The sequence below is a fragment of the Lampetra fluviatilis genome, chromosome 36 (genome assembly GCF_964198595.1).
Source record: "Lampetra fluviatilis chromosome 36, kcLamFluv1.1, whole genome shotgun sequence".
Classification (NCBI taxonomy): Eukaryota; Metazoa; Chordata; class Hyperoartia; order Petromyzontiformes; family Petromyzontidae; genus Lampetra; species Lampetra fluviatilis.
Genome location: NC_136310.1, coordinates 9,270,688 through 9,295,439, shown reverse-complemented (window position 1 = coordinate 9,295,439; position 24,752 = coordinate 9,270,688). Strand labels below are relative to the sequence as shown.

The 24,752-nt window shown below is 57.4% G+C and overlaps 2 protein-coding genes across 2 annotated transcripts; both read right to left on the bottom strand.

Annotated features, from left to right (window-relative positions):
- Positions 1-1,431: 1,431 nt before the first annotated feature.
- On the bottom strand, positions 1,432-11,251 carry SFT2D3 (SFT2 domain containing 3). The gene is made up of 6 exons (XM_078873329.1): positions 10,933-11,251; positions 8,994-9,059; positions 8,026-8,111; positions 7,200-7,317; positions 5,533-5,591; positions 1,432-4,194 (listed from the first exon to the last, which is right to left on the bottom strand). Exons 1-6 carry the CDS (start codon positions 11,155-11,157, stop codon positions 4,089-4,091), a joined length of 660 nt encoding a protein of 219 aa, XP_078729455.1. The 5' UTR covers positions 11,158-11,251; the 3' UTR covers positions 1,432-4,088.
- Positions 11,252-17,859: 6,608 nt separating this feature from the next.
- Positions 17,860-23,832, bottom strand: GPR157 (G protein-coupled receptor 157). The gene is made up of 5 exons (XM_078873454.1): positions 23,310-23,832; positions 21,634-21,847; positions 20,202-20,444; positions 19,844-19,959; positions 17,860-18,825 (listed from the first exon to the last, which is right to left on the bottom strand). The coding sequence occupies exons 1-5, from the start codon at positions 23,723-23,725 to the stop codon at positions 18,792-18,794; spliced, it is 1,023 nt and encodes a 340-aa protein (XP_078729580.1). The 5' UTR covers positions 23,726-23,832; the 3' UTR covers positions 17,860-18,791.
- Positions 23,833-24,752: the final 920 nt, after the last annotated feature.

Below are 24,752 nucleotides of genomic sequence, written 5' to 3'. Positions count from 1 at the left end.
AAGTTCGATTCCCACTCACGGCCACTAACACAGGTGCCCGTCATCTGAAACAGTCGGTCATGTGCCTCTGCTAGGGGGCCGTCCATAAATGACGTCACGCGATTTTTGACCCCCCCCCCTTCGTCACACGGCGTCACAAAAAGTCAACTCCCCCTCGAATGACGTCACAAAGCTATGCCCCCCCCCCCCCCCAAAAAAAAACCATGCCTCAAATCGATTTAAACTAGTCATTGTTGTGCGTATTTAATGTGGCGCTGCACTCGGATGTAGGAGAACACATTTATTAAAAAGTATATTTAATCAAGTTGAACGTGTCTATTTATTTAAAGTTGCGTATTTGTATGTGACGTCACATTTCTCCCTCCCCCCCTCGTCACAAATGCCTGACCCGCTCCCCCTCAAGGTACGTGACGTCATTTATGGCCGGCCCCTAGGTGCCTGGTGGTGGATCTAGTGCACGTGGCTTATAACCCACCAGCACTGTGGAAGAGAGAGTTGTTGGATCTTCCTGCATTAATGTTGTGAAGCTCCATTCCCGTGGGGGTTGAGGGCTTGCCAGGCAATGAGCACAGCAAGTGGACTAATTGCCACCTGTTTTCATCTGTACGGGGATATAAATTATTCTTTAATTTTACCAGTTAAAGCCAACTGAGCTACTGCATATAGCTTTTTCAGAAGCAACCTCGCTAACACAAGTTATAACAGCTCAACCGAGTGGTTTATCATGTTGAACTTTTTAGCAGCAAAATACTCTTTCTAAATGTGGCGGGGAAAACCGGGAGGACCCAGAGAAAAATCCACGGTACAATGGGGGGGGAGGGGGGACAGACTCCACAAACTCCAAACATACAGCAGCAGGCATCAGGCTCGGGATGGAATTCACGACCTCCTGCATACCAGGCGAGGAAGTTAACATCTTTGCCACTACGGCGCCCATTTTGTGTTGATCCCTTGCCCATGCGGGTTTTCTGAAGGTGCTCCGATTCCCTCCCGCTTGTATAAACTCACTGGCTGAAAAGATCTTAAAATAAGAACCCCAACGTAGCAGGACCCTGTTGAAAAAAAAACTGGGAAACAAGTATAACCCGTAAAAACAAAGTTTTTCACTATAAATCCTTTATATGCGTGGCGGCTAGAGTCCTCTCGTCCTCTGGCTTGAGATGGCTGCCACCTATGGGTCAGATGATTGCATTGCACCATTAAGCAATTGGTAATTAAATATAATATTTTTGTCCTAAAAAGTGTAAAATTTTGTAAAAAAAATTTCACGAACATTGTCACGCACAACGAGTCTGTGTGGAAAATGTCAGCTCGATTGGATCACGGGAAGTGGGTTAAAAAACGACCGAAAGATTTGCACGGTCGTAAGCAAGCAAGCGAACTTCATTTCAAGGATTTAAAAAGGTCGACTCAGCCTAAAATGAGCACATAGGGTGGAGTGTGTAAACATCGCCACACGAGAGACAAAGTCTGTTGAAGGCTATAACGGCAGAGCTGTTCGATCTCAAGGGATTCTCCACGTGTGGAGCATTTTAATTAAGAACTCGAACATTTGAGATTAACGCAAATCATATTTACATCGTAACCGTTACATTCTTGAAACCAGACGGCGCAACCGAGGCACGACAATCATCACTCTCACTCCACGTTCCCACCGTGACCACGGACTACGACAGGTCGTCCCGTCGCAGAGCGCAACTGCAGGGTCCAACCCTGGCAATCCACTGCTGGATGGCGGCCTCTACACGCCAATCAGGCCGTGGAGGTCAACAAACCATACTTCACCATGCTGGTCAGAGCGGCTTGGTAGATGTGGTCAGCGCGCACGTTGGGAGCACGGTTCAGATATGATGCTGCACCGCCCTCTGCCGATCGCAATGAAGCCCCCACAGAAGCAGCAGCAGCAGCCTCCAGCGCCTGCATGTTGGGCACGGCGCTCGACCGATCAGAGCTCGACCCCCCTCGACACTGTGACGCGGGACGAGGTGGGGTGGCGGGTGGCGGGTGGTGGGGGTGACAAGGTGGGGTGAGGTGAGGCGATGAGCTGGGTTTACGAGCGGTGGGGTGGCGAGGTGGGGCGCGGTGCGGTGATGCGAGAGGTTAACCGAGACGCCGCATGCGCGCGCAAGACGCAAGCCAACAGCGACGACGGGATGAAGCCATCAGAACAGAACAGCGCAGGCCGGGACATCCGTACGTGCGAGTGGGGACTCCACGGACATCGCACCCGGATGCAGACAGCACTGGTGAATTACTACAGTGCCGATGAGTCCTAATGAGAACAAAACCGGTCCACAGTTGCCTTCCACGGCACCGCTGCCGGGGGTCGCGGTCACATTCGCTCCAATTGGGTGAGTGAATGAGTGGGTGACTGGGTAGATGTGTGGGTGAGTGAATGAGGGGGTATGGCGAGTGGGTGAATGGGTGGTTGAGTGGGTGAATGAGTGAGTGAACAGATGGGTGACTGGACGAGTGAATGAGCAGGTGAGTGACTGGGTGAGTGCGTGAGCAGGTGAATGGGTGAGCGACTGTGTGAGCAAGTGGGTGCGTTGCCGTCTCCTGCTGTAGACCGGTGGTGGAACGCGGTGTGGTTGAGACAAAACAGTCGGCGTTTTTTGCAGAGCGAGTCCGCAGGGTGGAGTTCGGCTCACGGGAACATTAACCAAACTAGTAGTCGTTGCCATTGAAGACGGCCAGTGGGCGAACGAGTGACAGTGTTGGAGGGGGGGGGGGGGGTCGATCGGCGAGCGCTAGATAATCCCTCCAGCGCTACTGCTGCTCTCCGCGGGGTACGACCCAGGGGGGCAGTGTGGCGATGAACCGGGGAGCATTCCACCCCAGATGAGGCCCCAGACGCGACGACGGTGAGAGCGCAAACAACCAGACCAACGGCTGCGCGGATTTCCAAGCGACGCCGCTGCGGGGCGACACGACGGAGCTGTGCGAAACTCGGTCTCGACACGGCAACCGCCAGGTACGTGTTGCACAGTTTGCATCGCCTGTAGTCGCCTGGCAACAGTGTTGCTTGAAGTTGCTCGGTTGGAGGCCGCTGGGGTTGCCTGTGCTGCGCAGCGGTTAAAGTTGCGATGCCGTTGCATCACTTGCAAGCTCGAAGTGGATCCGTTGAGTCTATAAGTTGCCGAGTGTTGCTCCTAAGCCGACGTCATAAACGAGCCGACGAGTAAAGCACGAGTTGGAGTGTCACAAACTGGCTGTTTAAACGTTGCCCTGTTGACGTTAGTCCTAGTCGCACGGTTGGTTGCAGTAACTCAAGTTGACGTTGCTGTTGTCGCACCACTCCAAGCTGGGGGAGGGTCATGGCGTCGGGTTGATTTTGTGTAACCAGGTGAGGACAGGGGGCGTCATTGGCAAGTGACCTGGGGTCGCTTACAAATGCTCAACCGAAGTTACTTTAGTTGGATCAAACAAAGTTCAGGTTTCTCTGCTGCATCTTTGTAGTTGCATCGCGAAAGTTGTTTGTTTGTTGTAGTTGCCTGTTGTTGAAGTCGCTGGGTTGATAAGTCAATAGAAGTTGCTCTGTTGCAGACTTGGCGTTCTGAACGTAACGTCGCGAGTGTGTGACGGTGTGTTTCTATGGGCTAATCTGTGCATACACGTGTCCATGTGTGTACATGTAAATACGGGAGAGGAGAATGTGGCGCTGAGTGGACTTGCCAGTGACCACTACCAGCTGTGTCTAGATCGGCATCTGTGGAAAGGGCTCATGAGGGATGCGACTGGGCAGTTGGAGGCAGTCATCCTCCAGCAACAACAGAGGGCGGAGGAGCAACACTCACAACAATGAGCGGAACACCGGGCAGCTAAAATGCAGATAGTTGGCACACTGGGCAGCACAGCTGGTGCATCTACCCGTCATCTCAGTCAGTCAACCCATGACACCTGGGTCTGTCTTGTGACCGCCTGCCAGCGAGCCTTTGACATTTCACGTGGCCTCAAGCTGCACCTAGTCTGGCACAAGCGCCACGGTGATGTCACCGCCATTTAGTGGCGAACGGAGGCTGTTGTGTGTGTGTACATGTCTTGTGTGTGCATGTGTGGCTGTGTGCGCGTGTGTGCGTGTACGTGTGTCAGACAGGCAGCGTTTTGCTGACTGTGCGTTTAACTGCGGAGGAGAAAAGACTTGTGAAGAACTGCAGTCCAGCCTGGCCCCCAGGAATGTAACTTATCAGATACCTGCGAAAAACAGAGAGCAGGTCACACCTCTGGTTAGCGAGCGCCTATTAAAGATAGGAGGGTGCAGTAGCTGACGCATTGCGCTACGCTCCGACCACAGCGAATACTCAAGACTCTCAGACTCAGGCTCTTATCTCAGCTGGCAAGGCCCCATTGAGCGAAGCAGCTCAGTTACAAGGACGACCACAGGACAAGGCCATTGGCAGTGATGGCAGTCGCAGGACATCGCAGTTACATAGAGACCCATAGAGTTACATAGATACCTATAGAGTTGCGCAGATATCCACCGAGTTACATAGATACCTATAGACTTATAGATAGACCAATAGTTACATAGAGATCCATAGAGTTACATAGAGATCCACAGTTACACAGATCAACATAGAGTTACATAGAGATCCATAGAGTTACATAGAGATCCACAGTTACACAGATCAACATAGAGTTACATAGAGATCCATAGAGTTACATAGAGATCCACAGTTACACAGATCAACATAGAGTTACATAGAGATCCATAGACTTACAAAGACTCAGAGATCACAGCCCAATGACGTTGGCAGTGGCAGAAGCCACAGGACACCGTAAGGTGAAGGGAACGTGCCAACTCACAAGCAGCAAAGACTACAGCAGCAGCAGCAAGTTATTTACACGAAACCCACGCTAGGACCGCAGGCAGGCTGAACGACAATCAGCGCCTGCATACAAACCAACAGAGCAGTGTCGACAACTCCTGTCGCAGACGTTCACGGTCAACCAAAACTGAGCCCACAGCCCTCGGGGTGCACTGGAGCCTGGCCACAGCGTCCCACAATGACAGTGGCAGCAGGCGAGTGCCCCTGAGGAGGCGCGGCGTAGGCACGCGCGGTGCGTGACGGCGAGTTTGATGGCCAGATCACTTCTGAAAGAGAGCCAGATAGCTCAGTGGGCCTTACCACTACGGGCAGCCACGTGCAGCGTAACTACCACCACCGCCACCGACACCACCGCCACCGACAGCCAGACGCAACCTAAGGATCTACCACCGCTCGGCGTGGAGGCGTCCACCGGTCCATCAATCACAGAGGCGCCCAAGTTCCGTCACGAGGGCAACTTGACAGTGGTGAGCGGGTTGCGGCGACTGCATCGGCAAATACGCCGGCGAGCGCCTATTAAGGCCAGCGCTCAGAACAGCAAGGAGCAGTGAGGTCCCATTGCCACCCCCGCCCCCGGCCAGCACTCGTCTCCCCCGCAGCGGCGACGTTTTATATTCGCGACACATCGGGCGCTCGTTTAAAGACGAGTCGACCTAGGAGAGGGCCCAGACCAAAACTACTCCCCCCGCCCCCGGAGCCTTACCAGAGCAGGGCGACCATCTGCACAATGGCTCCCACAGAGGTCAGCAGCGTACTCTGCATCTGCAGACACCATGGCCAGACAGACGCAGAGACAGGCGATTAGACAGACAATTAGACACAAAGACAGGCAAATAGACAATTAGACACAGAGACAAAGAATTTGACACGAGACAGCAAATTTGACACAAGAGACAGGCAGACAAATATGAACGATGTTGAATATGAAATCTTCACCCCTCCCCCAATGCAGGACAGCTGACAACTAAAACTGGAAACAAACACATCACAAGATTCTTGATTAGGATCTGAGTCCCGATTTGCGAGAGGTCACCAGGTCCGCCAGGGATGCGGATCAATGGCCATTCACTGGGTACGGGCAGACTGCCATGGTGAGCAATATGGAACAGAACTGGGCTGTTCCTAGGCTGTTCCTGGACTGTTCTCGTGGTGTTCCTGGCCTGCTCTTGGGCTGTTCCTGGTCTATTCCTGGGCTGTTCCTCGTCTGTTCCTGGGCTTCTCCTAGGCCATCGAGCCAGTTCCCAGCAACTGCATAAAAGTAGCAAAGAACAGAGGACCTCTGTGTAGTATTACAGACTCTCCTCCTGTGTACGACTGGGGCTCCGGATACCAAACTATGGAGGTGGTGGGGGTACGGGTGGGCGTGTTACGGGCGGGTGGTGGGCGCATAGGTTGGGTTGGGTGGTTGGGTTGGGTGGGCAGATTTATGAGTGGACAGATGAGTGACTGATTGGGTAGGTGGGTAGGTGGATAGATGGATGAGTGAGTGGGTATGTGGATGCGTGATTGAGTGGGTGGGTGGATGAGCGAGTGGGTGAGTAGTTGGGTGAGTGAATGAGTGGGTGGGTGAGTGTGCATAGCTGCAATTCAACTCTCAAAGCAACTGAATGGCCAAATCAGACCTGAATCTCCAATGGTTGCTCTTCATTGGCTGTACGCAAGAAGATGACCCCGTGTGTTACATCGCGTAATTGTGTCAGTGTAACCTGATGTGTCACATCGTGTCTGTGTCAGCGAACTCTGCGTGCACGGTGCAACTCGGAGAATGTGGAGCTGAAGCCATACTGTAATGCGATGGCCTCAATGTGCACCTAGCCTGACACAAGCCCTGTGTTGACGTCACCATCACTTCGTGGAGAATGGTGGCTGTTGTATCAGTGTGTGCCACTGCATGCATCACTGTGGGGAGTGGTACTGTCGCGGTTAGCGTGCTGTGCAACGAAGCCGGTGACCCGAGTTTGATTCCCCCTTACGGCCAACACCAGTGACAATTATCTGAACCAATCTTGGGCCTCCCCGAGGTCGACTCAGCCTCAAATGAGTACCTAGTGCGGTGTGCAAACATCGCCACTAGGGAAACAAATGCTGCCGGGCGTGGTGCTGGCCACCCACCGCCTCGTGTGCCGTGTCGACCTTCATAGGTGCTCGCTAACAGCACTTGCCCCAACAGTGCTACAGGCTATAAGGGGGACCTTTGTCTCTGTGTGTCCTTCCTGCATGTGTGTCATCTTTGTGTCACTATTTCTAGGGGTGTGTGTGATTGTCTATGTCACTGCGTGTCACTGTGTACGAGTCACTGTATTTCCGTGTGTGTCACGGAAATACAGTAACTCCACGTGCCAATGTGTGCCAATGTGTGCGCCAGCGCACCCAGAGTGCGAAGTAGAGGGTGAACACCATGGAGCCGAAGTAGGCGGCGGTGAACGGGAGGCGCTCGGAGGAGCAGAGGTGCCGCACGTGGCTCCAGGGGCCCCACAGCAGTGAAAAGCTGCACACCACAGACACGCGGCAAGTGCTGTTAGCGAGTGGCAGCGCACACGAAGGCCGCCTTCATCTCCCCAGTTGTTATTGTTTAATACAAAGCACATTGGGTACTCATTTAGGGCTGAGTCGACCTAAGGGTGGCCCTGGAACATTTCATGTTGGTCCCACCACACACAACACCCCTCCATTCGCCACTAAGTGGCGGTGACATCACCACGGCGCTTGTGCCAAGCCACGTGCACCCAGAGGCCACGTGAAGTGTCGAAGGCTCACCAACAGGTCACAGGACAGACCCAGGTGCCATGGGTTGACTGAGATGAATGGCAGATGCACCACCTGTGCCCCCTACTGTGCCATATTTCTGCAATTTATCCGTCTGGCGCTCTGCTCGTTGTTGTGAGCATCGCTCCTCTGCCCTCCACTGTTGTTGTAGGGCGTCTGTCTAGCCTGTCACAGACTGTTGGGGCAAGCGCTGTTTGCGAGCACCTATGAAGGCCGGGACGTTACACGAGGGGGTGGATTGCCAACACCACGCCCGGCTGCCTTTGTCTCCCCAGTGGCAATATTTATACACCACACCAAGTACTAATTTTTGGCTGAGTCCACCTGGTGTTGGCCGTCAGCGGGAATCGAACTCGGGTCGTCGAGTTCGTAGCGCAACGCGCTCACCGCTACACTACACAAGCTAGTGTACACACACAACACACAACACCTGCTGATCACGAAGAGGCTGCCCATGGTGTAGAGGAGAGCGAACTTGCGCGCCTTCAGCAGCATGAAGGGGGCGTACATTGCTGCCTGCACGACAGAGACAAAGATCCCCCTTGTAGCCTTGACAGACTGTTGGGGCAAGTGCTGTTAGCGAGCAGCCCCTACGAAGGCTGGCACGGCACATGGGGTGGGAGGAGGGGGTGGCTAGCCAACACCACGCCCGCCCACCTTTTTTTTCCCAGCGCAGATGCTTATTACACATCGCATCAGGTCCTCCTCTCGATCGAGTCTCCTCACGACATTCGTCTGGTGGCTCAGCGGTGGAGCGAGCAGCTCGCAATCGAAAGGTCGCGAGTTCAAAACCTGGCTCGGGGCGGGGGTTGACTCAGCCCATCATTATCTCTCCCTCTGTGGTCAATAAAACGATGGTATCCACTTTGTGGCGATATCAACAGCGGTTGTCCTATGGATAAACTCAGCCCTGTCATGGGAATGTGGAGTTTCCACCGCTGGCTCAGGGCTGTAAAACGGGAACCCGCTTGCGTACATAGTGCGGCCCGTAACCCCAGCGCTGTGGAGGCACCGACGAGGGTTGGTGGGTCACTGCGCACAGACGTTGTTGTGAAACTCCCTTCCACCCATGGGCATGGAGGAGCAGCCCGTACAGCCTTGCTCGCCAGGAGAAGGCAGAACAGCAAGTGGACTGATCTCCATCTGTACGGACAGGTGGATTGAGCGTTGCCCCCCTCCCCCCATACTCGCGCGAGGTGATGGGGTTTTCTCCTCCCACGTGAATAAGAAACGCTCATCATCAATGGGATCTTTAACAAATCAAAACCCAATGTAGCAGCAGCACCCTCCTGAATGACCCAGTGTGGCTCTCCTGGATGAATAAGATAATCAAGCTATTTGTTTAAATTAGTTGTGAAAGGTGCCTTGGTGAGTGGTGATGAACCTGGAGGGCCTCACCAGGGAGAAGCAGAAGATGCCCATCGCGATGAAGCCCACAAAGCCGACGATCCTCTGCTTCTTGGACTGGGAATTGAGAGACAAACAGTCACACAGACAGCCACACAGATATACACACAGATAGACAGCCTCACAAATAGACACACAGACAGACAGCCTCACAGATATACATAAAGACAGCCACACAGATATACACACAGACAGCCACACAGACATACACACAGACAGACAGCCTCACAGATAGACACACAGACAGACAACCACACAGATATACACACAGACAGCCACACAGATATACACATAGACATCCTCACAGATAGACACACAGACAGACAGCCACACAGATATACACACAGACAGACAGCCACACAGATATACACACAGATAGACAGCCTCACAGATAGACAGACAGCCACACAGATATACACACAGACATACAGCCTCACAGATATACACACAGACAGAGAGCCACACAGATAGACACACAGACAGCCACACAGATATACACACAGATATACACACAGACAGCCACACAGATATACACAGACATCCTCACAGATAGACGCACAGACAGCCACACAGATATACACACAGACATACAGCCATACAGATAGACACACAGACAGCCACACAGATATACACACAGACAGCCAGCCACACAGATATACACACAGACAGACAGCCACACAGATAGATACACAGACAGATAGACACACAGATATACACACAGACAGCCACACAGATATACACACAGACAGACAGCCACACAGATATACACACAGACAGCCACACAGACATACACAGAGACAGACCGCCACACAGATAGCCACACAGATATACACACAGATAGACAGTCACACAGATATACACACAGACAGACAGCCACAAAGATATACACACAGACAGACAGCCTCACAGATATACACACAGACAGCCACACAGACATACACAGAGACAGACCGCCACACAGATATACACATAGACAGACAGCCACACAGATAGACACAGACAGACAGCCACATAGATATACACACAGACAGACAACCACACAGATATACACACAAACAGCCAGCCACACAGATATACACACAGACAGACAGCCTCACAGATATACACACAGACAGGCAGCCACACAGATATACACACAGACAGCCACACAGATATACACACAGACAGCCACACAGATATACACACAGACAGACAGCCACACAGATATACACAGACAGACAGCCTCACAGATATGCACACAGACAGACAACCACACAAATAGACACAGACAGACAGCCTCACAGATAGACACACAGATATACACACAGATAGACAGCCCCACAGATATACACATAGACAGCCACGCAGATGTACACACAGACAGCCACACAGATATACACACAGACAGACAGCCACACAGATATACACACAGATAGACAACCTCACAGATAGACAAGATAAAGATCCCCGTATAGCCTTAACAGACTGTTGGGGCAAGTGCTGTTAGCAAGTACCTATGAAGGCCGGAACGGCACACGAGGGGGTGGGTGGCCATTACCACGCCCGGCCGCCTTTGTCTCCCCAGTGGCGATGTTTACTACACACCGCGCCAGGTACTCATTTGAGACTGAGTCGACCTAGGGAAGGCCCGGTTCAGATAATTGTTACCGGTGTTGGCCGTGAGGTGGAGTTGTGATAACGTGGAGCCGAAGGTGGAGTTGTTGTGAGAAGGTGGAGTTGTTGTGAGAAGGTGGAGTTGTTGTGAGAAGGTGGAGTGGAAGGTGGAGTTGTTGTGAGAAGGTGGAGTTGGTGTGAGAAGGTTGAGTCGAAGGTGGAGTTGTTGTGAGAAGGTGGAGTTGTTGTGAGAATGTGGAGTGGCTGTGAGAAGGTGGAGTTGTCGTGAGCAGGTGGAGTGGACGGTGGAGTTGTCGTGAGAAGGTGGAGTGATCACCAGGCTGGGAATGATTCCGTCTCCCCGCGACGGAGGCGCCGTCTCCTCCGCCCTGGCCCAGGGCAGCAGGCCTCGGCCAGGCCAGGCCCAGGCTGAGGCCTGCGGCTGCCCCCGCCCGGACCCGGCCGCTGCTCCTTGCGAGGAGGCCCCGGGCCCGGGCCGCGAGGAGGAGGAGGAGGATGAAAGCAGCAGGTACTCCTGCAGGTCTCGACTCAACTCCGCCATGGGACTCGCTCCACGTCTCCCACCACCAACACGTTTGTGCCAGGCTAGGTGCACCCCCGTCAGTCAGCCACGTCTCCACCCACCCCCCCACCACCAATCTTATTAAACCGCGCACGCGCGATTCAGGAAGTGTCGATTACGATTGGATCGATTCCCCCATACAGCGCGTGTTGTAGACGGAAGGGGATCGTCGATTTCGGTTATGGTGGCTCGAATCGCGGAATCGATTCGGGTCTGAACTTTCCTTACGGATGGAATCGTTGAAGCACTGCCGTCAATGCGACGCTAATTCGCATGTTGAGGCTCATTTGAGGGAACAACATGACACTCGGCCCTACTAGGTTCGCCTAATTGAGACGAACTGTACAATCGTCGCTGCTGGCGGGGGAGCTTTGTATTCTCATCGGATTCCTCCAGTCGCAATAAATATTCAGATTCCGACAAACAACGCGTCGAGATTTCCAAGAACAACGATCCGGACAAACTCACGAATCGCCGAGGGTAATATTCCCCTCGTCGATGCGTCGCCCCCACTGCAAACACTGGGCGCCCATCTTACCTAGGGGAAGAGGAGTGCAATGGCGACCATCTTACCTGGGTGTAGGTGGGGGGGGGTTCAATGTGAACCTGGCGACCATCTTACCTGGGTGTGGGCCGGGGGGGGGTCAATGTGAACCTGGCAACCATCTTACCTGGGTATGGGTGGGGGGGATTCAACGTGAACCTGGCGACCATCTTACCTGGGTGTGGGTAGAGGGGGTTCAATGTGAACCTGGCGACCATCTTACCTGGGTGGGTGGGGGGGTCAATGTGAACCTGGCCACCATCTTACCTGGGTGTGGGTAGAGGGGGTTCAATGTGAACCTGGCGACCATCTTACCTGGGTGTGGGTGGGGGGGGGTCAATGTGAACCTGGCCACCATCTTACCTGGGTGTAGGTGGGGGGGGTTCAATGTGAACCTGGCGACCATCTTACCTGGGTGTGGGTAGAGGGGGGTCAATGTGAATCTGGCCACCATCTTACCTGGGTGTGGGTGGGGGGGGGTTCAATGTGAACCTGGCCACCATCTTACCTGGGGGTGGGTGGGGTTCAATGTGAACTTGGCCACCATCTTACCTGGGGGTGGGTGGGGTTCAATGTGAACCTGGCCACCATCTTACCTAGGTGTGGGTGCGGGGGTCAATGTGAACCTGGCTACCATCTTACCTGAGTGTGGGTGGGGGGGGGGTTCAATGTGAACCTGGCCACCATCTTACCTGAGTGTGGGTGGGGGGGGGGGTTCAATGTGAACCTGGCTACCATCTTACCTGGGTGTGGGTGGGGTTCAATGTGAACCTGGCCACCATCTTACCTGGGTGTAAGTGGTGGGGGGAGGGTTCAATGTGAACCTGGCAACCATCTTACCTGGGTGTAAGTGGTGGGGGGGGGGGGGTTCAATGTGAACCTGGCCACCATCTTACCTGGGTGTAGGTGGGGGGGGGGGGGGTTCAATGTGAACCTGGCCACCATCTTACCTGGGTGTAGGTGTGGGTTGTTCCATGTGAACCTGGCCACCATCTTACCTAGGTGTGGGTGGGGGGGTCAATGTGAACCTGGCTACCATCTTACCTGAGTGTGGGTGGGGGGGGGGGTTCAATGTGAACCTGGCCACCATCTTACCTGAGTGTGGGTGGGGGGGGGGGGGTTCAATGTGAACCTGGCTACCATCTTACCTGGGTGTGGGTGGGGTTCAATGTGAACCTGGCCACCATCTTACCTGGGTGTAAGTGGTGGGGGGGAGGGTTCAATGTGAACCTGGCAACCATCTTACCTGGGTGTAAGTGGTGGGGGGGGGGGGTTCAATGTGAACCTGGCCACCATCTTACCTGGGTGTAGGTGGGGGGGGGGTTCAATGTGAACCTGGCCACCATCTTACCTGGGTGTAGGTGGGGGGGGTCCAATGTGAACCTGGCCACCATCTTACCTGGGTGTAGGTGGGGGGGGGGGTCCAATGTGAACCTGGCCACCATCTTACCTGGGTGTAGGTGTGGGTTGTTCCATGTGAACCTGGCCACCATCTTACCTGGGTGTGGGTGGGGGGGGTTCAATGTGAACCTGGCCACCATCTTACCTGGGTGTAGGTGGGGGGGGTCCAATGTGAACCTGGCCACCATCTTACCTGGGTGTAGGTGGGGGGGGGTCCAATGTGAACCTGGCCACCATCTTACCTGGGTGTAGGTGTGGGTTGTTCCATGTGAACCTGGCCACCATCTTACCTGGGTGTGGGTGGGGGGGGTTCAATGTGAACCTGGCCACCATCTTACCTGAGTGTGGGTGGGGGGGTTCAATGTGAACCTGGCCACCATCTTACCTGGGTGTAGGTGGGGGGGTCCAATGTGAACCTGGCCACCATCTTACCTGGGTGTAGGTGGGGGGGGGGTCCAATGTGAACCTGGTCACCATCTTACCTGGGTGTAGGTGTGGGTTGTTCCATGTGAACCTGGCCACCATCTTACCTGGGTGTGGGTGGGGGGTTCAATGTGAACCTGGTCACCATCTTACCTGGGTTTGGGGGCAGGGGGCAGTTCAATGGCAACCTGGCGGACATCTTACCTAGGGCCAGAGTTAAATGTCAAGCTGGCGGACATCTTACCTAGGGGGTGGGGGTTATATGTGATTCTGGTGGCTATCTAACCAGGGGGGGGGGGGGGTGGAGGGGTTGGGAGTTCAATATCAAGCAGGTGGACATCTTACCTCGGGGGCGGGTGGTTGATTTCAATTGGACATCCGTGATTAAGAGCTTTACAGCTCATCGGATTCTTCCAGTAAAAATATTCAGAATTTGAATCTGACGCCAATCTTATCCGGGGGAGAATTTCAAGTCATTAAGTCATAAACTCATCAGCTTTACAGAACAGATGTTAATAAACAATTAAGAGGATGCAACGCAAAAAACTTCTTATTGTATGATATTTCCCTTACCAGCAGGCACATTGGGATGCACACCTCCACTATTAGCCACTATTACCCAAGGGGCCGTCCATAAATGACGTCACGCACCTAGGGGGGGGGGTTGAGAAATGTGACGTCACATCAAAATGCGCACCTTTAAATAAATATAGACAAAACGTTCGAATTAATTCAATAGACTTTTAATAAATGTTTTCTCCTACAACATCAGAGTTCAGCGCCACATTAAATACGCACTACAATGACAATAGTTTAAGGCGATTTGAAGCATTTTTTTATTTTGGAAGGGTGGGGGGCAGAGCGTTGTGACGTCATATTTCAGGGGGGGTCTAACTTTTTGTGACGTTGTGTGATGAAGGGGGAGAGGGGTAAAAAAATCGTCCTAAATTTCGTGACATCATTTATGGACGGCCCCCAAGTAGAATACGACGTGGCAATTGCGATGCGTTATGGAGGTTAAAGGTTAAACAACTCACGAGGATAGACACGAACGATATCTTTCAGAAAGCGTACAGAAATAAACAAATCAACCACAATACTCAAAACGATATCCAGACCCGCAATGTAAACATCACCATGGCGACGCAAACAGCACGAGACATGCGGCATAGCGCACACGCATAGCAGCCGGACACCCTCCTAGCAGGTTGGGCTGGGCTAGCGTGGCTGGGCTAGGCTCTGGTGGGCTAGCGTGGCTGGGCTAGGCTCCGGTGGGCTATGCTCTGGTGGGCTAGCGTGGCTGGGCTAGGCTCTGGTGGGCTAGCGTGGCTGGGCTAGGCTCTGGTGGGCTAGCGTGGCTGGGCTAGGCTCTGGTGGGCTAGCGTGGCTGGGCTAGGCTCCGGTGGGCTAGGCTCTGGTGGGCTAGCGTGGCTGGGCTAGGCTCCGGTGGGCTAGGCTCTGGTGGGCTAGCGTGGCTGGGCTAGGCTCTGGTGGGCTAGCGTGGCTGGGCTAGGCTCTGGTGGGCTAGCGTGGCTGGGCTAGGCTCCGGTGGGGTAGGCTCTGGTGGGCTAGCGTGGCTGGGCTAGGCTCTGGTGGGCTAGCGTGGCTGGGCTAGGCTCCGGTGGGCTAGGCTCTGGTGGGCTAGCGTGGCTGGGCTAGGCTCTGGTGGGCTAGGCTCTGGTGGGCTAGCGTGGCTGGGCTAGGCTTTGCTGGGCTAGCGTGGCTGGGCTAGGCTCTGCTGGGCTAGGCTATGGTGGGCTAGGCTCTGGTGGGCTAGCATAGCTCGGGCTAGGCTCTGCTTGGCTAGCGTGGCTCGGGCTAGGCTCTGCTGGGCTAGCGTGGCTCGGGCTAGGCTCTGCTGGGCTAGCGTGGCTGGGCTAGGCTCTGCTGGGCTAGCGTGGCTCGGGCTAGGCTCTGCTGGGCTAGCGTGGCTGGGCTAGGCTCTGCTGGGCTAGCGTGGCTCGGGCTAGGCTCTGCTGGGCTAGCGTGGCTCGGGCTAGGCTCCGCTGGGCTAGCGTGGCTGGGCTAGGTTCTGGTGGGCTAGCGTGGCTGGGCTAGGCTCTGGTGGGCTAGCGTGGCCGGGCTAGACTCCGGTGGGCTAGCGTGGCTGGGCTAGGTTCTGGTGGGCTAGCGTGGCTGGGCTAGGTTCTGCTGGGCTAGCGTGGCTGGGCTAGGTTCTGGTGGGCTATCGTGGCTGGGCTAGCGCGGCTGGGCTAGGCTCCGGTGGGCTAGCGTGGCTGGGCTAGGTTCTGGTGGGCTAGCGTGGCTGGGCTAGGTTCTGCTGGGCTAGCGTGGCTGGGCTAGGCTCCGGTGGGCTAGCGTGGCTGGGCTAGGCTCTGGTGGGCTAGCGTGGCTGGGCTAGGCTCCGGTGGGCTATCGTGGCTGGGCTAGCGTGGCTGGGCTAGGTTCTGGTGGGCTAGCGTGGCTGAGCTAGGCTCCGGTGGGCTAGCGTGGCTGGGCTAGGTTCTGGTGGGCTAGCGTGGCTGGGCTAGGCTCCGGTGGGCTAGCGTGGCTGGGCTAGGCTCCGGTGGGCTAGCGTGGCTCGGGCTAGGCTCCGCTGGGCTAGCGTGGCTGGGCTAGGCTCCGGTGGGCTAGCATGGCTGGGCTAGGCTCTGCTGGGCTAGCGTGGCTGGGCTAGGCTCCGGTGGGCTAGCGTGGCTGGGCTAGGTTCTGGTGGGCTAGCGTGGCTGGGCTAGGCTCTGGTGGGCTAGCGTGGCTGGGCTAGGCTCCGCTGGGCTAGCGTGGCTGGGCTAGGCTCCGGTGGGCTAGCATGGCTGGGCTAGGCTCTGCTGGGCTAGCGTGGCTGGGCTAGGCTCCGGTGGGCTAGCGTGGCTGGGCTAGGTTCTGGTGGGCTAGCGTGGCTGGGCTAGGCTCTGCTGGGCTAGCGTGGCTGGGCTAGGCTCCGCTGGGCTAGCGTGCCTGGGCTAGCGTGGCTCGGGCTAGGCTCCGCTGGGCTAGCGTGGCTGGGCTAGGCTCTGGTGGGCTAGCGTGGCTGGGCTAGGCTCCGCTGGGCTAGCGTGCCTGGGCTAGCGTGGCTCGGGCTAGGCTCCGCTGGGCTAGCGTGGCTGGGCTAGGCTCTGGTGGGCTAGCGTGGCTGGGCTAGGCTCCGCTGGGCTAGCGTGGCTGGGCTAGCGTGGCTGGGGCTAGGCTCCGCTGGGCTAGCGTGGCTGGGCTAGGCTCTGGTGGGCTAGCGTGGCTGGGCTAGGCTACGCTGGGCTAGCGTGGCTGGGCTAGGCTCCGCTGAGCTAGCGTGGCTGGGCTAGGCTCCGCTGGGCTAGCGTGGCTGGGCTAGGCTCTGGTGGGCTAGCATGGCTGGGCTAGGCTACGCTGGGCTAGCATGGCTGGGCTAGGCTCCGCTGGGCTAGGCTCTGCTGGGCTAGACTCTGCTTGGCTAGCGTGGCTGGGCTAGGCTCTGGTGGGCTAAGATCATCAGTGTGAGGTCTGCCACACGTTTGAAACCATTGGGGTTTGACAGCACGATGTTGATGGGGTGTTTTCACGCTTGTTTATTGTCGGGGTACCACACGCCAGGGGCCGCACTAAAGGCCACCAGGGGCCGCAGGCCTCTGCAATAAAGAATATCTGAGCTAGTTTATCGGGTCTGGTGGGATAGTGCGATTAGCGGCGCTCGCCGTTCCACGGTCTGGCTTCTAGTACTTCCACAAATCTCCCGAGCGAGGTCAGAACGCATCGACTCCCCTCCTGCAGGGCTGTCACCATCCTGGCAACGATTTTAGGTCGGGGGGGGGGGGTAAAAAAAATATTTAAAAAAACGAATCGTCTCTCGTCTCTCGGTGGTGTCCCACGTTCACTGCCCCCATTTCGTCCGATTTCGTAAAAATTAGTTGAAGGCGACGAGTATCGTTTGCTCACACGGTGCCCAACGTTTGGAAAAGTTGCGGACGATCAGTTTGGCAAGCACGTCACCGCGTCGCGGGAACACATCCGCCCCATCGGGCCTATCAAATGACTTGGGTCAATCATTTGAACCTCGGTTGGCACCCCCCGTCAAATCTTTATCGGCACACCGCGACGCAATCGTGGACCGTCGCTCGCTGCCACCGGCAAAAACCTCGTTCTTGCGACACGACGACGGAACAATGGCGGCAATGGCGTCGACCTCCTGTAACGTCACTGCCTCGTGGCGTGGTCGCACGCACCCAGGACCTTGGCCTGGTCCCCCTACGACTCACATCTCACATCCCCCCCAACCCCCCTCCCACCTGTCCGCCCACCCACCCACCCGCCCGTCAAACTCAAGTTTGGTTTCTCACTCGAGCCGACAAAGATTCGTGAGTGTGAACGTACACGATTTAATATCGGAACCAGCACAATCGGTGTAAAAGATCGATATGTATAAAACTAAAAAACAACACAAGCATATAAAAGACGAACTTCAGGTTCATAGATCTCCATGACCAGTGTCTCAACATTTGGTAAAGACTCAGGGCTACGAGTTGGCTGCGTAGATGGTAGTACAAGCACAGCATGTGGACACTTGAATCTACCGGTGCACATCTGTGAGTGTTATCTGCTTTGTATGTGTGCTGGGGTTTTCTCCGGGTTCTCCTGTGTCCTTCCACACAAGCCCAGAACGGAACTGGCCAAAGATCTCAACGTAGCGAGACCCTCCTGGCAGAGAGTCTTGAGACTCGGTGAGGCTTCTGCGGACAAAGGACTATCGTCAAATTGCAGACACTCGAATGACGTCACTTCAGTCCTGTGTCTTTGCGTGTGCGTACGGGAGCGGTAGTGTAGCAGTTAGTGTGGTGTGCAAACATCACCACTAGGGAGACAAAGGCGGCCGGGTGTTTGTACTGGTCACCCACCACCTCATGTGCCGTCCCAGGTTTCATCGGTGCTTGCTAACAGCACTTTCCCCAACAGCCTGTTCCAGACGATACAGAGAATCTTTGTCTTCGTGAGTGTGTGTGTGTGTATCTATGCGTGACAGTAGTGCACTCTGAATCCGGCGACCTGAGTTCGATTCCCACTCACGGTCACCAACACCAGTGACGATTATCTGAACCAGGTCCTGCGCCTCCCCTATAGGGGGTCGACTGAGCCTCACACCGAGGAGGGGAGGGGGATAACGTTGTCTTCTTTGGTGCGTCTATCTTTGTGCGTGTGTCTTGAGACTCGGCGAGGCATTCCTGGGTGTACGGTGATCGATAACATTGGCAGGGGCCAGTCTTACAGCCCCAACCAGATCGTTGAGTTTCTGGATCCCTCTGGGTTCGCTTTCTCAGCCGCTGATCTCCTGCACCAAATGGCGGCCCCTGGGTGGACGAGAGGATGCAGGGGGAGCAGGGACCCACAGGGGGAGGGGGGGGGGTCAGGAGTTGTCCACTCATCTCTTCACAGCCCAACATCAACCGCCTCACACACGGAACCACACCAGGGTGGGTTTTTTAGGCCACACCAGGGAAGGGGTAAGGACACACCAGGGACGGGAGGCCACACCAGGGAGGGAAAGGCCACACCAAGGTGGGTGGAACACACCAGGGAGGGCATGGCCCCAACAGGGAGTCAGACCACACCAGGGAGTCAGACCACACCAGGGAGCCAGGCCACACCAGGGAGCCAGACCACACCAAGGAGCCAGGCCACACCAGGAAGCCAGGCCACACCAGGGAGCCAGGCCACACCAGGGAGCCAGGCCACACCAGGGAGCCAGACCACACCAGGGAGCCAGGCCACACCAGGGAGCCAGACCACACCAGGGAGCCAGGCCACACCAGGGAGGCAGGCCACACCAGGGAGGCAGGCCACACCAGGGAGGCAGGCCACACCAGGGAGGCAGGCCACACCAGGGAGCCAGGCCACACCATGGAGCCAGTCCACACCAGGGAGCCAGTCCACACCAGGGAGTCAGTCCACACCAGGGAGGCAATCCTCACTAGGGAGCCAGGCCACACCAGGGAGCCAGGCCACACCAGGGAGCCAGGCCACACCAGGGAGCCAGGCCACACCAGGGAGCCAGGCCACACCAGGGAGGCAATCCTCACCAGGGAGCCAGGCCACACCAGGGAGCCTGGCCACACCAGGGAGCCAGACCACACCAGGGAGCCAGGCCACACCAGGGAGCCAGGCCACACCAGGGAGCCAGGCCACACCAGGGAGGCAGGCCACACCATGGAGCCAGTCCACACCAGGGAGCCAGTCCACACCAGGGAGTCAGTCCACACCAGGGAGGCAATCCTCACCAGGGAGCCAGGCCACACCAGGGAGCCAGGCCACACCAGGGAGCCAGACCACACCAGGGAGCCAGGCCACACCGGGGAGCCTGGTACATACCTGTGGGGGCGTCGGCTGCGGCAGCAAAGCGCGTTGAAGAGTCGCGCTCTCACAGGCGGCGTGCAGAACACAAAGAGCGCACAGTTAGCGGTGCCCTGCAGCGAGTTCCCCACGCCCTGCACCACCACACACGAGGGCAGGGGGCTGAGTGAAGGGGGCTGAGTGAAGGGCGCTGAGTGAAGGGCGCTGAGTGCAGAGTGACCAGTGGATCACTTTGCACCCTACACTCGACGCTCATTGCAGTGCGTTGAGTGCAGGGTGCTGAGTGCAGGGTGCTGAGTGCAGGGTGCTGAGTGCAGGGTGCTGAGTGCAGGGTGCTGAGTGCAGGGTGCTGAGTGCAGGGTGCAGGGCGCCTCACGTGGAGCAGCACGAGTGCAGGGTGGTGCAGAGCGGGTGAGTCCGTGAGCGCCAGGAAGAAGCGCACCGTGCTCCACACGCGCAGCGCCACGAACACCAAGGGGATGAGCACCAGCTTCCCGTCCCCGCCGGGACCGCCACCCCCGGCGGGGACACCCCCGCGGGCCCCCGAGCCCCCCGCAGCGCCGCGTGCGTGGGGCCCCCCCGAATGCAGTAGTGAGCGGTACTCAGAGAGGTCTTTGCGCTGCAGATGGGCGGAGGGGGGGGGGGCACGGAAAAGTGACGTCACCTCAAATGTCGTCGCCAGCCTCTCACGACATCCAATCGTCCATCAGCAGCATTGGCAGGTGTAGACGCAGGTGAGAGTGTGTGTGTAAAGGTGATCCGTAAAGGTGAGTGTACGTACAGGTGAGCTGTACAGGTGAATGTGTGTGCAGGTGAGCTCTACAGATGAGCGTGCGTACAGGTGAGCGGTCGTACAGGTGAGCGTGCGTACAGGTGAGCGGGCGTGCAGGTGAGCGGGCGTGCAGGTGAGCGGGCGTGCAGGTGAGCGGGCGTGCAGGTGAGCGGGCGTGCAGGTGAGCGGGCATACAGGTGAGTGTGCGTGCAGGTGAGCGGACGTGCAGGTGAGCGGGCGTACAGGTGAGCGGCGTGCAGGTGAGCGGCGTGCAGGTGAGCGGGCGTGCAGGTGAGCGGCGTGCAGGTGAGCGGGCGTGCAGGTGAGCGGGCGTACAGGTGAGCGGGCGTGCAGGTGAGCGGGCGTGCAGGTGAGCGTGCGTACAGGTGAGCGGCGTGCAGGTGAGCGGGCGTGCAGGTGAGCGGGCGTACAGGTGAGCGGCGTGCAGGTGAGCGTGCGTACAGGTGAGTGTGCGTACAGGTGAGCGGCGTGCAGGTGAGCGGGCGTGCAGGTGAGTGTGCGTACAGGTGAGCGGCGTGCAGGTGAGCGTGCGTACAGGTGTGCGTGCAGGTGAGCGTGCATACAGGTGAGCGGGCGTGCAGGTGAGCGGGCGTGCAGGTGAGCGGGCGTACAGGTGAGCGTGCATACAGGTAACCGGGCGTGCATGTGAGCGTGCGTACAGGTGAGTGTGCGTACAGGTGAACGGGCGTACAGGTGAGCGTGCGTACAGGTGAGCGGGCGTACAGGTGAGCGTGCGTACAGGTGAGCGTGCGTGCAGGTGAGCGGGCGTACAGGTGAGCGGGCGTACGCGTGAGCCGTGCGTACAGGTGAACGGGCGTACAAGTGAGCGTGCGTACAGGTGAGCGTGCGTACAGGTGAGCGTGCGTACAGGTGAGCGTGCGTACAGGTGAGCGGGCGTACAGGTGAGCGGGCGTACAGGTGAGCGTGCGTACAGGTGAGCGTGCGTACAGGTGAGCGGGCGTACAGGTGAGCGGGCGTACAGGTGAGCGGGCGTGCAGGTGAGCCGTGCGCATACCACTCTGCGGATGTGGCACGCGGTGTGCAGGTAGAGCACAGGCAGCAACGTGTAGGCGAGGAGCTCCCAGAGCTTCCCCGTGAGAAGCATCCAGAGGAGGGCCCCCGAGGTGTCGATGCGCACCCAGCACCAGCCCACGGACACGGCCGAGCCGTCGTAGCCCAGGTGGCCAAGCGACATGGCCAGCGAGGTGGACACCAGGGGAACGAGCCAGCTGACAACCACCATCATCATCAAGAATCAGAACTATCACCACAAAATCAACAATCACCAGCACCCTCTCATCATCACCGTCATCACCACCACCACCAACCTGATCATCATTAACAACCAGAACTACCACCACCACACAATCAACCATCACCACCACCCTCTCACCATCAGAACTACCCTCTCATCATCATCACCACCATCCTCCCATCATCATCATTACCCTCTCATTGTCGCCATCACGCTCACCATTACCACGACCCTCCCATCATCATCATCACTATCACCCTCTCATCATCGTCATCATCATCATCCTCCCATCATCATCAACACTACTCTCTCATCATCACCATCAACCATCGTGGCCCGTTCGTTGTTTCTCCGCCCCTCCCCCTCCCTCCCTCCCGCTCATCCCGAGCCGTGCCGCCTTCTTTGTTTCCACTGACTTCCCCCTACCCGTGCTGGGCCACGGGTAAGCGTGGCCTGGGTAGGGGGCCACAGGTAAGCGTGGCCCGGCTCGGCGATCACAACAAACCATACGACTCACCAAGCGCAACCAGAACCACAACAATTGGTGACCACAACAGCGAACATACAACAGCCACAATCAGCAAAGACAATAGATTCTTCCCCCCACCACCATCCCCCGTGTAGCCTTCACAGAATGGCCGGTACGGCACACAAGGAGGGGTGGGTGACCAGCACCACGTCCGGCCGCCTTTGTCTCCCCAGTGTCGATGTGTCCTACACACCGCAGTAGGTACTAATTTGAGACTGAGTCGACCTAGGGGAAGGGGGTGCCCGGTGTTGGTGGCCGTGATTCGGAGCGCAGTCAGCTACCCCGCTTGCTTCCACGCCCGGCCATCACAACCACAGCGATTTGCAAACATGGCAGCACGTCATGCCTGCTGACGACGACGAACATTCTTCTTCACGTCGCCATTCCGCTCGTCGAACCCAGGAAAGCCTCAGCAAGTCTCAAGACTCTCAGTGGGTTCTGCCAAGGCGCGCCGTGGCGAGATGTTACCCCCCTCGCCTGGTATGCAGGAGGACGTGGGTTCGATCTCGGACCTGACGACGCCTGCTGCCGTATATTGGGAGTCTGCGTGTCGTTCTCTCTCTCGCTCTCCTTCCTCGTGGTCGCGTGGATTTTTCTCCGGGTCCTCCGGTCATCCCCCCCACCACTCTACATTTAGGATCAACGTCACGCGTTTGGAGAATATTTGGCTGCTGCAAATGTCCACACGACGATGATGATGATACGCGACTTGTTTGGGCTGTCATTAGTGATCGCCACAGGTCGCTTCGTAAAAGAATAGCTACGTTGCTCAGTGGGGGCCTCACCCACTGGCCAAATCAAATTATATTTAAAGCAAATAAACAGCGGTCCTTCTCCCCCTTGGCCTCTCCGTCTCCTCTCCATCTACCTCCCCACGTCTCCAGCACCCACCCCCGTCCAAACTCACCTGACCACGTGCAGCCACACGTGCATGCGCTCGGCCATGCGAAGGTCACCGCGCACGATGGTCACGTGCAGGTGGAGGGCGATGGCCACGGTGAGGAAGAACGACGCCGAGTTGGCGACGGAGGACATCGCTCCCTGCAGGGCGCAGTCCCACGAGTCGCCGTGGAACTGCCGCAACGCGCCGTACAGGTAGGCGACGGACGTGAGCGCATCCGCCGCGGCGAGCGACGCCAGGAGGCGGCGCGCCGGGGTGCGCAGAGAGGGCCACGCGACGTACGTGCCCAGCAGGAGCGCGGAGCCCAGCAAGGAGAGGACGCAGGCGACGCACAGGGCGGCCCGGCACCACGGCGGCACGGGGGTCTCGTCCGGTGGCACGAGGGGGAGGAAGGGCGACGCGCCGCCCGCGGAGACGTTCATGGTTTCGTGCCGCCGCGCCGGTGACTCGCACCGAACACGGCGACCGGAGGGGGAGAGGGAGATGCGCAAGTTTGGGAGAGGCGCGTGGAGGAGATGGGGGACACAAGAGGGTTGTGGGTGCGGGGAGATGGCGAGGTGGGAGGGACGCGATGAGGAGGGCGGGGGTGTTGAGGGGGGGGGGGCACGTGCAGGGGATGATGGAGGAGATGGGGGGACACAGAGGGGGGTGGGGGGACACAGAGGGGGGTGGGGGGACACAGAGGGGGGTGGGGGGACACAGAGGGGGGTGGGGGGACACAGAGGGGGGTGGGGGGACACGTTGGGGAGATGGAGACACAATGGGGGAGAGACTTTTGAAGAGACACGTGGAGGAGGAGATGGGGGGTGGGAGACACATGGAAGAGCTGGGGGGGAGACACGTGGAGGAGATGGGGGGAGACACGTGGAGGAGATGGGGGGGGAGACACGTGGAGGAGCTGGGGGGGAGACACGTGGAGGAGCTGGGGGGGAGACACGTGGAGGAGATGGGGGGGAGACACGTGGAGGAGCTGGGGGGGAGACACGTGGAGGAGCTGGGGGGGAGACACGTGGAGGAGATGGGGGGGAGACACGTGGAGGAGCTGGGGGGGAGACACGTGGAGGAGCTGGGGGGGAGACACGTGGAGGAGATGGGGGGGAGACACGTGGAGGAGATGGGGGGGGAGACACGTGGAGGAGCTGGGAGGAGACACGTGGAGGAGATGTGGGAGAGGGACGTGGAGGAGCTGGGGGGGAGACACGTGGAGGAGCTGGGGGGAGACACGTGGAGGAGCTGGGGGGGAGACACGTGGAGGAGATGGAGGAGACACGTGGAGGAGATGTGGGAGAGGGACATGGAGGAGATGTGACCACCGGTGGGGTGGCGGGGAGGACAAACACAGACACGTGGAAGATGGAAACGCGCCGTAGGAGACACAGGTGGGGGAGACGGGGGTGCGAGAGACGAGTGCAGAAGATGTGGACACGGCGGAGTGAGAGATGGGTGTAT

Coding starts and splice junctions, on each gene's coding strand:
- SFT2D3 (XM_078873329.1), bottom strand. CDS start 11,157: ATGGCGGAGTTGAGTCGAGACCTGCAGGAGTACCTGCTGCTTTCATCC. Junction 8,112..8,993: donor GCATCTTCTGCTTCTCCCTG/GTGAGGCCCTCC, acceptor TCTGTCGTGCAG/GCAGCAATGTACGCCCCCTT. Junction 5,592..7,199: donor CCCTCTACTTCGCACTCTGG/GTGCGCTGGCGC, acceptor TGGTGTCTGCAG/ATGCAGAGTACGCTGCTGAC.
- GPR157 (XM_078873454.1), bottom strand. CDS start 23,725: ATGAACGTCTCCGCGGGCGGCGCGTCGCCCTTCCTCCCCCTCGTGCCA. Junction 21,848..23,309: donor GTGTGGCTGCACGTGGTCAG/GTGAGTTTGGAC, acceptor GGTGGTTGTCAG/CTGGCTCGTTCCCCTGGTGT. Junction 18,826..19,843: donor CGCAGCCGACGCCCCCACAG/GTATGTACCAGG, acceptor TCGTCCACCCAG/GGGCCGCCATTTGGTGCAGG.